Source organism: Pipra filicauda, unplaced genomic scaffold (genome assembly GCF_003945595.2).
Source record: "Pipra filicauda isolate LSUMZ 115617 unplaced genomic scaffold, ASM394559v2 scaffold343_size770392_pilon, whole genome shotgun sequence".
NCBI classification, from domain to species: Eukaryota; Metazoa; Chordata; class Aves; order Passeriformes; family Pipridae; genus Pipra; species Pipra filicauda.
Window position 1 is genome coordinate 584382 of NW_024104469.1, and position 14782 is coordinate 599163.

General features: G+C 57.7%; 1 protein-coding gene across 4 annotated transcripts in view; it reads right to left on the reverse strand.

Annotated features, from left to right (window-relative positions):
• Nucleotides 1-113: 113 nt before the first annotated feature.
• Nucleotides 114-14782, reverse strand: part of FAM214B (family with sequence similarity 214 member B) — a 39514-nt gene continuing 24845 nt past the window's right edge. For 2 of the 4 annotated variants that reach the window (XM_027722229.2, XM_027722233.2), the window contains 9 exons: nt 9951-10043; nt 9152-9353; nt 6079-7361; nt 4481-4539; nt 4060-4156; nt 3420-3578; nt 2933-3001; nt 2266-2471; nt 114-1957 (listed from right to left, as the gene is read on the reverse strand). In XM_027722229.2, the coding sequence (XP_027578030.1) occupies nt 1804-1957; nt 2266-2471; nt 2933-3001; nt 3420-3578; nt 4060-4156; nt 4481-4539; nt 6079-7182 (1848 nt within the window). In that variant the 5' untranslated portion in view covers nt 7183-7361; nt 9152-9353; nt 9951-10043 and the 3' untranslated portion in view covers nt 114-1803. Of the gene's footprint in view, nt 1958-2265; nt 2472-2932; nt 3002-3419; nt 3579-4059; nt 4157-4480; nt 4540-6078; nt 7362-9151; nt 9354-9950; nt 10044-12154; nt 12300-14237; nt 14757-14782 lie in introns of those variants that run through there. The other 2 variants (XM_027722231.2, XM_039384259.1) reach the window with 2 other exon arrangements.

A 14782-nucleotide genomic window follows, 5' to 3' on the forward strand; every position in this document is an offset into this window, starting at 1 on the left:
TTCCGGGTGCGCTGCCCGGACCGGCCCCGCCGCCCGCGCTCTCACGTTCCGCCCGCACGCAGTTCCGCCTCCCTCCTCCCCGAACCATTCCCTCAGCAGCGGCAGCACCGGGCTTGTTCTCGGGCTCCAAACGGGCGTTTATTAAAATAGAAACGAACAGGAAAAAGTACCGGCACGGCCTTCGCGACCCCGCGGCGAAAGGGGCAGCCCCGATGTCGTGAGGGCGAGAGAGACCCCGGTGTCATGGCGGCCCCCGGTGCCCAGGGCGGGGGAGAAGCGGCCCCCGATGTTAGGGGGTTCAGTCCCCTGGTGTTTGGGGGGGCTCAGTCCCTTGGTGTGGAGGGTTCAGGCCCCGGGTGTTTGGTGGGTTCAGGGCCCTGGGTGTGGGGCGAGCAGCCCCCAGGGAGAGGGAGGTTCAGCCCCCGCTGCGTGTGTGAGGGGGTTCAGGCCCCCACCCTCCTCCCAGCCCAGCAGGGCCGGAGTCCCCTCGGCTGCCCTCGGGCAGAGGAGAGCAGGACCTCCTCCCAGGCCTCCCCTTGTCCCGGCCCATCCCCATGCCCCGGCCTGGGATCCGTGGGAAACAACGGGAATCCAGGGGGGCCCGAGGTAGCCGGTGGGGGGACGTGTCTGGGGCTTGGGGAGCCTTGCAGAGACCTCAGGAAGAGAGGTGATACAGACGAGGCATGTTCCAGTTTGTTTCACCCTCTCACCCCTGCCCCCCTCACCTCCCTGGGCTTGGCCTGCAGCTTCCCAGAGTGCTCCTACTGGGGAGCACTCCCAGTGTTGCTCTGGGGTCACCCCCAGACCCCCTCCTGAGGGCCCAGAGTTTGATGTCCCTGTTGCTTCCCCTCACCCGAGGGACTGAGGTCCTGCCCATCCTCCAGCCCCTGATGGTGCTGCCGGCACACCCCTGCCCAAAGCTGCCTCCTGGTTGGGATTCACCCCACACCTGCAAATGGTGCAAGGCTCCTTGTTTTTGGCAATCTTCTCAGATCCGCGGTGCACGTGCTCTGGAGGCTCTTGCCCAGAGAGGGCTATCCCCAATGCTTCTGCAAAGAGCCCCAGGTCCCCATCCACGTGACAGCCGTGTCTCTGAGCCTTAGGAACCAGGGCAATGGCCACTTCCCTGACTGCCACTGACCCCATGGGGTCTGCCTTGCCCTAAAGGAGTCAGAGGATTGCTTGGAGTGGGGCTGGCCCTGCAGAGCTGGTGCCCAGCAAGGCCCAGCCTCTCCCAGTCTTTTAACACAGCCCTGGCCTGGGAGCTGCACCCAGGCCAAGAGGTGGGTCACTTTGCCTTCCCCAGTGACCCTCCCAGTCCCCACAGACCTGCCCCAAAAGGGGCAACCCTGCACTGGTAGGGTCAGGGGGAAGAACAAGCACAGCATCTCAGGTCCTATGCACGAGCCTCTTCTGCGCTCCCAGCAACAATAAATACTAATAAATACAAACCCTTCCACACTTTCTGCTCCCATCCCCAGGGCCAATGTGGGTAGTCTTACCCAGAGCCTGGGCCCAACTCTTCACTTCCCACCCACCTCAGCCACAGACAAGTCTCCAAGCTGGGAGCAGCACCAGCAGAAGGCTTGGGCATGTCCCTGCGGTGCCAGGCCTGCTTCTCAGCCCCTGCCCCTCTGGGTGAAGCCCCCTGGATGATCCCAGCCCTGCTGCAGGGCGTGGTGTCCGTGCTGGTCAGGAGGATGGGCGATGTTTCAAAGCAGTGTTTGCTTGCTGGCCTGTTACTCATCTCTCCCCAGAGTGCTGGGCTGGAGGCTCCCCAGCAGCCCTGGGGGGTGAGGAAAGTCAGGCCCGGGGCGAGTAGCAGGGGTTCCTGGGCATCTCTGTGAAGGATTTCAGTTCGTAGGGGATCCCCGAATCCACCTCAATTGACTTGCGGGAGAAAAGCAGCCGGATGTCGTCGTGAAGGTAGATCTTCCCCGACTTGGAGCTGTGAAACCTGCACAGAGACAAGAGCAGGGCTGAGGGACCTCAGGCTCCCAGGCAAGGGCAGGGCAGCCTCAGTGAGCGTCACAACCCCCTTGACTATTCTGGCCCCTGGTCAAGGTGGCTACGCTCTGGTTGCCTTCAGGAGGGACAGAGACAGCTGCCCTTGGGCAGGGTGGCAGCTGCAACCATCCCGGAGGAGCAGGCAGTCCCTGCTCCTCCCCAGGGTGACAGGGTCAGGCTGCCACCTTTCCTCCTGGCCAGCAGGCTTGGGACACATTGGAGAGGAACCCAGGGGTGACCCTGGGGCAGGTGCTTTACCTCAGATGCATCAGGTAGCAGAGGACCCTGCGGGGTGGGCTGGTGCCCAGTGGGTCGCTGGAGGCCACGGTGGCCCCCTCCTCCTCCCCCACGGGCACCAGGAAGATGCGATGGCGTAGGAAGGTCATGTGGTTGGCTGGCATGTCCTGGAAGTCGTATGTCACCAAGAACATCTTCACCACAGTCTTGTTGGGGTTAAATAAGGTCTGGGGGTAGAGGGGTAGGGAGTGAGACTGAGAAGGGCACACAGATGGATCTGTATGGAAGGCGTAGGGCATCTGGGAGCAGAAGCAGCCAACCCAAGGATGCAGAAAGCCCCACACCAGCCCCAGAGGGTTTAGCCTGGGGGTCACAGGTCAGTCCTTTCCACCCACCTCCACACATCCCATCCCATCCCATCCCCACTGCATGTACACACTCTTTTGCCAAAACCCCATCCCTCCTCACCACTCTCTTCCTTCCCTGCATCTCCCACCACCTTCTACCCCCAGGACCTCATGCTCCACTCTGCTGTGCTGTGTTGGTGGCCTTGTACCCCCTCTGCACAAGCTTTTTGGCTGCTGCCTTGCCTAACAACATAATGGTGCATACCCAGCCCAATGGGGGACAACCAGAGCCCACCCAGCCCTGTCCCCAAGGTGCTACTGGAGGGCAGAGAATGACTCACCACTTGGATGGTTCCAGCTTTGGGGACACTGTAACCCTTCTTTCCCAAGGCCTCCAAGTCAATCACTCCCTGGAGCAAAAGGAACAGCATGTGAGAGAGGGAGAAAGCCCAGGGAGAGCCCAGCTGGGACCCACCACGCGGCTGAGACCCACCCCCCCTTTGCTGGGAACACCTGGCACAAGTCAGCATGAAGTCGCTCAGCTCAGTTCCTCTCCAAACCAGGGAATGAACAAGCAGCAACAGAGAGGAGGTGATAGTGAAGCCACAACCACGAGGCATCGGGGCAGCGACCTGCCTGTGCATGTGCCCTCTTTATTTCCCTCTTTGCTTTTTGGGTTCAAGACTGCTCCTAGCACAGCCAGTCATCTGCACGGGTAGGTGGTTGCTTGAGCCACACTTTCCACAGGGGTGCCCAGGGTGCCCCAGGTGCCAGGGTACAGTCCCACTCACCCTCCCCTACAGCGCCAGCCCTCCCTCATCCACGCACCAGGAAAGGTGAGGGCACGCTGTGTTCAGAGATGTCGAAGTAGGTGACGTCAACGGGCAGGGTGACGTGCTGGGGGCAGTAGGAGCCGCTGGCACCAATCTCGGCTGTGAAACCCTCGATCCTCCCCGACGGGGCAAAGCGCCCTTTCAGGATGGACTCCTGAGAGGGGAGGAAAGCTTTAGGGAGCTTCAAACACCAGTCCTTCCCCCTGCCTCAAAGCTCCAGGTGAGATCACCCCCACCTCCGCTGCACCCACCTATCTGACTTGCCCTCACATGTCCAAAGACCACCCATGAGGGGCCCTGGCTCTGACAGAGACCCACCCTGAACTGGGATAAAACCAGCCATCTAACACAGTGAAGCAGCAAGAGTGCCTTGGCTCAGCCTCACAGCAGCCACCTCAGCAGGATCCAGTTTTTTTGCCTTCCCCAAGGATCTGGCTGAGCCATCTTGATGGTGGCTGGTGGCTGTGTGATGGCCACTGCATGCCATGCCCTTTGGGGACAATCAGCCCAGCCCCAAATCCAGGCTTCCATCAGCCCAGCCCCTCAGCCAGGTTCCCATCAGCCTCTCACACCCATCGCCAGTCCAGCCAGGAATCCCCAAGACCCACCTCCCCCTGTCAGGTGGGCTCTATTACCTCAAAGTTGCCCAGCAGAGCATGGCTGACAGTGGTGGTGGCCCAGGGTGCTGTGGGAGACCTGGTGCCCCTCCGGAGGCTGCTCCGGAGATGTCGCCTTGGAGAGAGAAGATTGGTGTTGGATTGGAGAGCATGCAGCCCTAGGCTGTCCATGTCCCTGGGAATGTGGATCCCTCTCCAGATCTCCCATCCCTTTCTTTGCTGGGGGTTGAACCCACTTTACTACTCCCCAGGTGCTGAAGAAACCCCCCAATGCCCCACAGCCTGGGGTCTTGTGGAGGAGAGATGCCTGTGGCAGGGCAGGGCAGGGCAGGGAAGAGGACTCAACCCAACCTGAATCTCCCGTGGGGCTGCAGGGTGCAGGGGTGGCCAGGCACCCTGAGCCCCCACCTCCATCCCACAGGGCTGCCAGGACACTCACGATTTGAGGCGCAGCCCGCTCTTCAGCCTCCTCCCGACTGCAGTGCAATCTGCAGAACTCTGGAGGGGACACGAAATGGAGAACTGTGTTAGGGCAGCGATCAGGGACCATGCACCCCTTGCTCTGCCCCACAGCCCCACAAGGGCCCCAGCAGATGGAACTGGCTCCTGTCCATGAAGAGCCATCATAAGCCTCTGCAGGGGTAGCCAGCAGGGCAGCATGAGGACTGGGGTGTCTGGTGGGGATGTGGGGCTGCCCAAATCCCAGAGTGACTCAGCTGGGGATGAGGGTGTTGGTAGCCAACTGAGGGTGCAGCACACAATTCCCACCTTGCAAAGCAGGTCTCAGGACCAGCCCCAGTGACAAGACACCCCCAGCCATAGCCATGAACCAACACCCCCTTGAACCTCCCAGGGACCAGTGACACGTACAAGGAAACTCCCCGACCAGCCTGGGAGAAGTTCAGTCCCCTGGTGATTCATGCAAAGTCCTCAGCAGTGTCACTGGGCAAAGGGGCTTGATGCCCACCCTTGCCCACAGCCAGGATCCTACAGCTACAGGTGGGGGGTTAAAGCCAGAGCTACACTGCAGCCTCCTTTTAAAGACGTCCCCTTTTCAGGGGTTTTCCCTTCTGGAAGCCACACAAAGGGCAGCACAACACAAAGGGATGATGGAGCTGGCTGGCATGACCGGGTGGGAAAACCCAGGGAAGCTGCTGGAGGGCTTCACTCTGCAAGGACAGTGCTGGGGACAGCTGGGCTGGGGGACAGTCATGAAAAAGGCATGCAGGAATGCAGCTGCGCACCTTGGATGGCGTGTCCCAGCTCCAAGCAGCAAGAAGCCAGGGTGCCTCTGCCATCAGTTCCTGCAGATCCCTGCACCATGGGATGCCCCGGGTAAAGAGAAGAGCATGCCAGGTATGGCATGAGCCTGCTGCAGCTTCAGCTGGCAGGACAGGGAGAGGGCAGGGAGCTGGTCAGAAGGGCACAATAAGAAGGGAAAAATCGCAGGCAGCTCCTGAGCTGGCAGGGTAGTTGCAAACATTGGGAGTCTATCCCATTCCTGAGAGCTTGTGGCACCCTGAGGACATGCCAAAAGCTGCAGAAAAGCCAGTGACATCTGTGCGCACAACGCTGGGCCCCTAGGTCAGAGCATGTCCAGTCCCACTCCCTGCCACCAAACCCTTGCTCTAATGGATATCATGGCCAGGAGTTCATCTGCCTTCCTGCTCATCAGGCAGGCAGAGGCCAGATGCTTTTCCCAAGCTTGCTGGTATATCCAGCTTAACATGAAGCCATCAGACACCACATGTGGCCCCATGCCATGTGTCCAGCTCTCACTGCCATGGGGATGTTGTCTCCTGTCCAAGCAAGGCTCTCCGGGACAGAAAGCTGGTTGCAAGCAGAGAATCCAGTGACTATAGCTGGTTGAAACATACCATGTGTCCTGGGGCTGTCTGTCAGCTCCTGCCTTGCTCACACCAGTGCTGCAGCACTAGGACAGTACAGGGCACAGTGGACTACATTGCCCACAAGGACAGTCGTGAGCTCCGGGTATCCCCAGGCCATTCCCTGCCTCCCCTCATGAGCAATGCTCACCTTGGCAGCAGGAAGCAGGTGATTCCAGAAAGGGGCCCCCTTGGCATCAGTGCTGCGGCACGCTGTGGGGACAGGGTGGCATGGCAGGACCCTCTTCTTCCTTGCCGGTGGGGACAGGCTCTCATCCTCAGAGCAGGAGTCGGCCGCAACCTCACCAGCAGGCAGCAACTTCCTTTTGGCTGGGCAGCTGCTGCTGAAGTGGCTGCTCCCACAGGGTGTTGTCTCCTGGAAGCTCAGGTTGCTGGGCTCAGGACTGAGCGCTGTCTGTGGAGCTGGGGGCTCTTTGCACCCATTGCCTACCACTGACCCTTCATCTTCTCCACCAGCCCTGCTGCTGTGAGCTGGGCTGCTGGCTGGCTTCTCTCTCTTCCCACCAGAGTCCAACTGGGTTGTTTGTGCAATACTGTGCAATTCAAGGTGAAGTACATTGTGGCCACTTGCTGGCTCCCCATTTTCTCCATAGTCTGTGGGATGATCCCCCGATGAGACAGAGCAACTGTCTCTCATGTGCAAAGTACTGCAAGCAATGTGCTGGGGCCAGGAGGAGGAGGAGGAGGAGGAGGAGGAGGAGGACGAGGAGACATACTGTGACTTGTCCTCTCTGCTGGCTTTGGGGCTGTGGCTGGGGCTGCCCTCACAGCGGTGCTCCACCACACGCAGCCCGCTGTGGGAGAAGTGCTGGGCAGAGCCGCACAGGGATAACTCCTCCACCAGCAGACCATCCTCAAAGGAATCGTCATCGTCCAGGGAAGGCTGCCCAGGGCCCCCATCGCGCTTGCTCTCCACCCCCCTGTCACCCCAGTGAGTTCGTTTGGGATCTCGCCCCCCCTCCAGAGTTCGCTGCTCAGGGTATCCCCTTTTGACAGCCGGCTGGCTGCCTGCCCGCTGCTCCGTGCTCTCAGAGGAGCTGGAGAGATGGGAGAAGATGGAGACCTGGTAAACCTTCTGGCGCTTGATCTCTGTCTCGTTGTAGCCCATGAGGATGCTGCGGTGGGTGCAGCGCTGCGAGGAGGGCTCCAAGGGCGCCTCTCCGCTGGGCCGGGACAGGCTGGGGTCTGTGCTGTGCTCCGGGGGCAGGGACGTCTCTGTGTGGATGTGCCGCATGGAGCCTCACTTGCCTGGACTCCGAGCGGAGCCGGAGTCAGAGCAGCCCATGCAGCAGCAGGAGTGGGACTGTAAAGTGCCACAGGTCAGGGTGCAAGGGCAGGGGGTGGAAGCTGGACCCCCCTTGCTCAGGATCTCTGTTTGAGCCCTCCACTATGGAGTGGTCTGCAGCACAGCATCTGAAAAAAGAAGCGTAGGAGGATGGAGATCAGCCCGGGATTCCCACCCTCATTCAGACTTCTGACTGCAAGAAACTTAGCCCCACCCTCACACAGCCCCACTTGAACCTCCCGCTCCAGGGACAGGAAGAGGAATTAGGCTGGTTTTGCTTTCTGGGGAACCCTGAGGCATCACCCACCTGCAGGTTCAGCACTTCCTTCCCAGCCTGGGCAAGGAGAGAAGTCTCCAGCCAGGCAGGAGACTACTGGGGACAAGTCTGGACAAGTGGGGAGGAAGAGGCCTGCCCTCTGCCAGGGACTTGACGTGCTTGTGCTGCTCTGGAGCACAGGAGTCAGGCAGGTCAGACCAGTCCCAGAGGGACTCAGGCCTGTAATCCCCTTTGGGCAACAGCAACAAGATCTCCCAGTGCTGGCCAAGACAACCTGGTGCCCTACACTGCCAGCCCCACAGGAGGGACAGGAACCTGGCCTAGCATCCCCCTTACCTCCGCCAGCTTGGACCAGGCACCTCCACCACCTAAATCAGCATCTGGGTGGTACTAGGGTCACCATCCACCCACTCCTGCCAGCCCCAAGGGCCTGACCTCCTCCATGCTGCATGGCACCTCGCTTTTGGTTCAGCCCAGCTTGAGAGCTGTGAGAATCCTGTCCAGGAGTTTTTCAGTTCTGGCATGATAAATACTAAAATGGCTGCAAGAGCTGAGGAGATGCAGGAAAAGTCACCAGCAGACTGAAGACAAACTGCCCACGCCTGGCAGCTCTGCCTGATGTGGAACAAGGGTTTAGGGGCAAGTGAGCACTAGGGAAATTGGTTCTGCAGGTGAATCAAGGCTATCTGGAGAGCAAGGCTGCATGTGGTATTTTGACCCTGCCACAATGGGGATGGGAAAGTGGCAGGCCAGGATGGTTGAGCCCAGGAACTTTATTTAAAAGGAATGATAAAAGGAATGCATCAAGATATGCTGAGGGCTGACTGGTTGGAAAGCAGCTCAGCAGAAAAGGCCCTGGGGGTCTTGGTGGACACCAAGCTGACCGTGAGCCAGCAATGTGCCCTTGCAGCAAAGAAAAACCAGTGTCCAGGGCTGCATTAGGCACAGCATTGCCACCAGGTCAAGGGAACTGATCCTTTGTCTCTGCTCAGCACTGGTGAAGTCACCTGAGAGTGCAGCAAAGGGACACCAAGAAAAAATTAAGGGACTGGAGCATCTGTCCTGTGAGGAAAGCTGGGAGAGATGGGACTGTTCAGTTTGGAGAAGAGAAGGCTTAGGGGGATCTTATCTATCTATATCTATATCTATATCTATATCTATATCTATATCTATATCTATATCTATATCTATATCTATATATCTATCTCTATCTCTATCTCTATATCTATCTATATCTATATCTATATCTATATCTATATCTATATCTATATCTATATCTATATCTATATCTATATCTATATCTATATCTATATATCTATATCTATATATCTATATCTATATCTATATCTATATATCTATATCTATATCTATAAGAGGTTCCCTCTGAACATCAGGAAACACAATTTTTTTTGTTACTTTGAGGGTGACTGAGCACTGTAAACAGTTGCCTAGAGAGGTAGTGGAGTCTTCATCCTTGGAGATATTCAGAAGTCATCTGGATACAACCTTGGGCAATGGGTCTAGGTGGCCCTGCTTGAGCAGCAGGGTTGGATCAGACACCCTCCAGATGTCCCTGCCAACCTCAACCCCTCTGTGTAGCCCACACCAGTGCAGCCTGCCCTGGCTGCCCCCCGCACTCACCCCTTTGCAGCAGAACCCTGCTTATCTCCGGATTAACTTCCCTGTCCCACAGCAGGCGGTCGTTGGCACAACCAGCTGAAGACACCTGCCAGTCAGGCACCCCCCAGAAGCGCCGTGGCTGCCGTGGAATGGCTCCCACCATCACGGTGTGCCTCCGAGCCTCTGCAACGTCCTCTCCAGCTCTTCAGTGTCCACAGGGGCTCTGGGGGGATGGAAAGTGGAAGATGCAGGCCTGCAGTAGTTCAGATGCTTTCCAGGAGTAGGGCAGGAGGGTACTGCCCCTCTGCAGGGTCACACAGCCAGGGAAGGCAGCTTTTAGCCTCAGCCTTTCCCAACCACCCAAACCAAAGGCCACATACATCTCAGCCATCTCAGGCAGTGCTATCACCCTGACTGACATTTAAACCACAAGTACTTTAAGCTAAGCTGTGAACTCTCATACCTGGATTGTATTTTACATCCCCTTTGCATGCCTTCCTGTATGAAACCCTGTGCATATGAACAGATTCCTCTTTCTTTCTGGCGACCATTTCATGCCTTGCTTTACAAGACACTGCAGCAACCCCTGGGCCTCCAGCTAGCTCCTGGTCTCATGTTCACCTCCTCCCCCTTCCACCCACAGCACAGGACATTTCAGGCCCTACAGATAAGGAGAAGGGCTTGGAATTGTTTTCTTCCAATAAGAGATGACAGTCAGGAAAGGCAGAAACAAGGAGCCTGACAGCCCTGAGCCATGATGACCCCCCACCAGCTTTCCCCAGCACAAAGACAGCAGTCCTTTCATGTGCACAGCACTCACCTGCTCAGATGTGCCCTTGATGCACAGCTGAGATTTGCAGATGCAACACAGCTCCCCTGCAGTCATAATCCACCGGCACTGCAGCTTTGATGCCTGAAAGAGGGCAGAGAGGAGAGTCAGCCCAGGCAGCAGCTCATATCGCAACATCTTCAGAGTGGGCAGGAGCCCTAGGACACCTCCACCCTCAGCACCTCTGTGGAAGGGCAGCTCACGGGCTTTACCAGCCCAGGAACCTCCAGATGAAGGAAGAAAAGGTGCCTGCCCTCCCGACTTCCCTCCACATGCATCCCTCAAATGGGGGCTCACTGCAGCAGCCATCCAGAGGGAAGTCACCATCTGGGCATCCCATGTCAGCAGCAAGCACTGCTCTGAAAGCTGGAAACAGCACGGCCAGGCAAATGAAGAAAAACCTCAAATGGATGTTCAGAGGCACCAACATTCAAGTGCAAACCCCTTCTGGCACCCTGGTCTGGCAAGTTCTGCATCCCACCATCTTGCAGGTGGGAAGGCAGCTTCAGCACTGTGCTCACCGCCTGACCTCACCTGCCCCAGGAAACAGGCTGTTCTTTCATTATGTTTCCAATAAGATTTGTAATTACAGGCTGCCAGGGCCAGTCCCTCAGACTCGGACAGCCCAAAAGCCACTGTCAGCAGTAGTGGGGAAGGGCACTGCCAGCAACCAGTCAGAACAGGACTTGCTGAGATAAAATGCACCAGCAGCCAGGGGGCACTTGCAGTTGGGCAAATCAATGCTGCAGCATAATAAACCTCGGGTCCAAAACCTCAACAGAAGCTTTTTGCAAAGACCAGCTCCTGCACCCCACATGAGGCCTGCACCAAAGCATGTAGGAAAGCAAGTAAATGCCCTCATTTGCTGGTGGATGCTGAGGTGGTAACATGCTGTGCTCTGCCTGCCTTGAAGGTTGCTGTTTCCCTCCTCCATCTCTGGGGGAGACTTTTACCGTGACTTGCGTGGCACAGTCAACCACTGGGAAGGAAAATCAGCAACCAACAGCAAGAATCATCGTGGTGCAGTGGGAGAAAGTGTGTGTCCCTGCCAGAACAAATACAGTTTCACCTGAATCCTTTCTTTCTCCTTCCCACGCCCCTCCAAAGTCACAGCCATTTGCTCCCCAACAGCAGCTGCCTTTCAGGAGAATGGATCCATCAGGAGAGGCTGACCTGCTGACACCACACACCCACCCCAGCAGAGACCTAGAACACAAAGGGGGCTGCACTGTGTTTTGCCAGCCCAGATACTGTTACCTGAAGTATCGTGTTGGAAAATGCCAGAATTCCTCAGCCCACCCAAAAGTGTCTTCAATTACACCCTGGGATCTTCTTGTACATCCCCCTGGAGAAGTGCCCATCAGCCTGGGATGGAGAGCAGCTGGAGCACAGCATTGCTTTGCACCCTCTTCAAGATGCAAGGCACCGTGTCCAGGGGAGGTTCTCTTATCTGTGTTTAGCTCTGCCTCCCAGGGCACTTCCAGCCAGCTCTCGGTAGGGCTCAGCCTCTGAGAGCACCCACTGGGGAGCCCACCACCTCCCCACAGAGCAAGACAACAACGCCAGGACCAGGGACTCTTGCATTCCAAGCAGGGACAACAAGGAGAAAGCACCTGATCATCTCTCCCTTTTCCTCCCCTTGAGCCAGGCATTGCCAGAGCCCCCCTTCTGGTCACACGGATGGGACAGAGCCAGGTCCAGGTCCAGCACAGGTACCATCCCCTGGATGCAGTACATGGGACTCCACATGCCCAAGCCAAGGGTTTGGCCCCCTCAAGCCCAAGTAATGCTGATTTTGCCAGTGTTTTAGCCTGTGCTGGTGGTCTGACTCTCAAATATGACTTAAAGGGCTTTGCCTCTTGAGGGAAGCCCAGCCAGAGCTCCTCCCACTCTCTGCCCTGCTCTTGCCAGGCTCCCAGGCCCCCTCAGTGCTCAGAAGACAGGAGGGGCCCTGTGCTTTTGCCAGGATCTCCCAGCACCTGGATCTGGAGCTATGCCAGGCACAGCTTTCCTCTATTCCTTTGCCTGGGGAAGGGCACCATGCTTCAACAGCCAAGAAACACCCAGTGCCAAAACACCTGCAGGGAAGGAGTGTGTCCCAGGCACTGGGACAGAAACACTCTGTTCCTTGGGGACACCAAGCCACTAGATCCTGACACAGAATGACACAGAGAGGGTCATGAGACTTGGCTTACCTGCTGGTTCCATTCCTATTAGCACATCCAGGGGGAACCCAGGATTAACAGACCATGGTCTCAGCCTGGTGGCAACAGTGCAGGATGGTGGGTGAGGAAGGGTCCCTGTCTGGGCGATGCAGCAGCTGTACCACATGCCTGCAGCCTGCAAAAGGACTGTTGCTGTTTCAGCTGTACTGTGCCAGTCAGAAATGAGGTGGGATGGGTGCAGGGCAGCTCTGCCAGCCAGGGAGGTGTCTGTCATGGGGCAGGATCTGCAGAGCCCTTGGAAAGGGGAGCTTGGCAGGGCTGGCAGCTTAGCACTGGTGCAAGGAAGAAAGCTAGAGCTGTGCCTGAAGGGGCCATGCTTGTCCAGTGGGGATCCATGTGGCTTCCCAGACCAGCACTGCCAGCCAGTCAAGGGGACACATGGCTAGCGGACAAGAGGTTTTGGCCTGGGCACTGCTAGCTGGGGCAGAGCACCATGCTCGGGGGCTGGCAGAGCCAAAAGGAGTCCTTCCATCATTTAGACCAGAAAAAAACCCCAAACCAACCCCTAATTGGCTTTTACTGCCTTCCTCTCTCCTGCTTCGTCTCCTGAGAAGTGGTAAGGAGACATTTGCAGCCTCATTGGGGGTGAAGCAGGAACCACACAGCCAGGAAGTAGAAGGGCTGTCATTACAAGAGGGCATATAGTCATTCTAAGAATGCGCAGAGCACAAGGCAAGAGAAGAGGCAACGGAAACTGCTGGAAACAGACTGTCTGGAGGATAAATCACAGCTCCATTGGTCCTATCTGAACCCAGGGAGAAGGGAGGAAATCTAACCAGTGCAAGTGCAAACACAGGAGCTCCCTGGCACAGTCTAGAGCAGAGCTTGCAAAGTGCCAGCAGGCAGAAAGTTTCCGTCACAACCCTGAGGGATGGCAGCACTAGCAGTAATGCTGCCACTGGAGAAGGGTTTCTGCACAGCATGACAGATCAGGCGTATCACCACCAGGAGAGAGACAGACTACCTCCAGCACTGTCCACAGGAGAGGTGGCAATCCTGGGGAGAAGCTGGCTAGAGAGATGCTAGAGGAGTAAACTGTGCCTGAAGGCACAGTAGCCATGGCTCTGGCACTATCCCGGAGTTCAGGTTGGGGTTGAAGGAGCTCACACTTGGTGGAAACAAGGGGGAGGGACGAGGGGAGGGAGGGAGAGAGGATGCAGAGGGAGGGAGCATCCTTGTCCCACTGCAAGGGCAAGTGCTGCTCTTGGGGGTCCTCAGGAGGCCTCCTGCCATGCCAGATTTATGCAGCTGCAGAGCCTCACTCAGTGCTGGCCCCTGCTAGTAATGGAGGGGAAGCCCGAGCCCAGAGGGGAAGGATTGGGCAAGAGGCAGTGCCTATGTTAGGAGTGCGAGCTCCTGGAAACCACCAGCTTCTACAGAGGCAGATCCGACACCTCCCTCTGCCCGCAGCACGGCGTTCGTGAGGTGCTGCTGCTGCCCTTCCTCCCTCCCATCCCGTAGGAGGGGGCACTGACTGGGGTGCAGAAGCCCCTGGGGACAGAGCAGCCCGCTCTGCAGGGCACTTTGCTGGGGGTCCAGGCTGCAGCAGGCTCCCGAGGGGCTGAGGTCTGCCCAGCAACATGCGACGCCTCTCCAGCCCCACACACAGGTGCCGCAGGGACTGAGCCCTTCTGCTCGGCTAAGTCGGGATAACACAATGAAACCTCTCCTGGGAGGTGGGGGAGCCGGAGCAGAGCTCCCAGCCCAGGGACTTACCCCTTCTCCCTCCGATGCCCCACGTCGTGGCATGGATCGCCTCTGCACACCTTGCCCAGGTGCCTCTCGTGCAGCCAGCGATGCTGACAATAGCCGGCAACTGGGAAGGGGGGCTCACAGGGTCTGCAGGCAGATCCCATTATGCGACGGCCACCTGTGTATAGCTTTCCCCCCACGTCCAACCTCTCCCCGCCAGCCTCCCCTCCATGCACGGCTGCCCCTCTTCCCAGGAAAGCACAGTCAAAGAATGAAAAGCAGCTTAAAATCCGGCAGGACAATCAGGCAGCTCTCCAAAGCCGGCAGCACCCCCTGCCCACCCAGCCCAGCAGGCTCAAACCTCAGCAATACAGCCCCACGGCTGCCCAGCTCCAGCGTTCGACCGGGAGCCCAGGAAACCTGCAGCAGGCAGGGCAGGGAAATCCCATGCAGCAGCCGCTTACAGGGAGGACAGCCCAGGTTGAGGACAGACCTTTGTCTCTGCCTGCCTGTCTCGCTCGCTCGCTGCCGGAGGAGGAAGAGGGGGGCGATGGGGGACAGCGAGCAAAGATAACACCCCTAGGAGGGATGTCACAGCCACGTTAATCACTTGGAATTCCAGCCAGCACAGACCCGGGCGCCGCAAATATGGGCAGCAAATGGAGATGCTCAAAGCTCTGAAATAATTGGATCCTTTCACAAGAGCCGAGCCCAGAATCCAGCACAGGAATTCAGTCCCTGCTGGAAGTCGAGAGATCAAATACACGGAGAGAGGCGCAGCACAAGCAATCCTCAGCCACCGCTGTATCCAGCTCCAGAGCTCCTGGCGCTGCTCTAATCTCAGGTGCCTTCCCAGCGGGAGCGAGGGAGGACCACAGCGGAGAGCACGAGTGCCCAGCAGAGCCC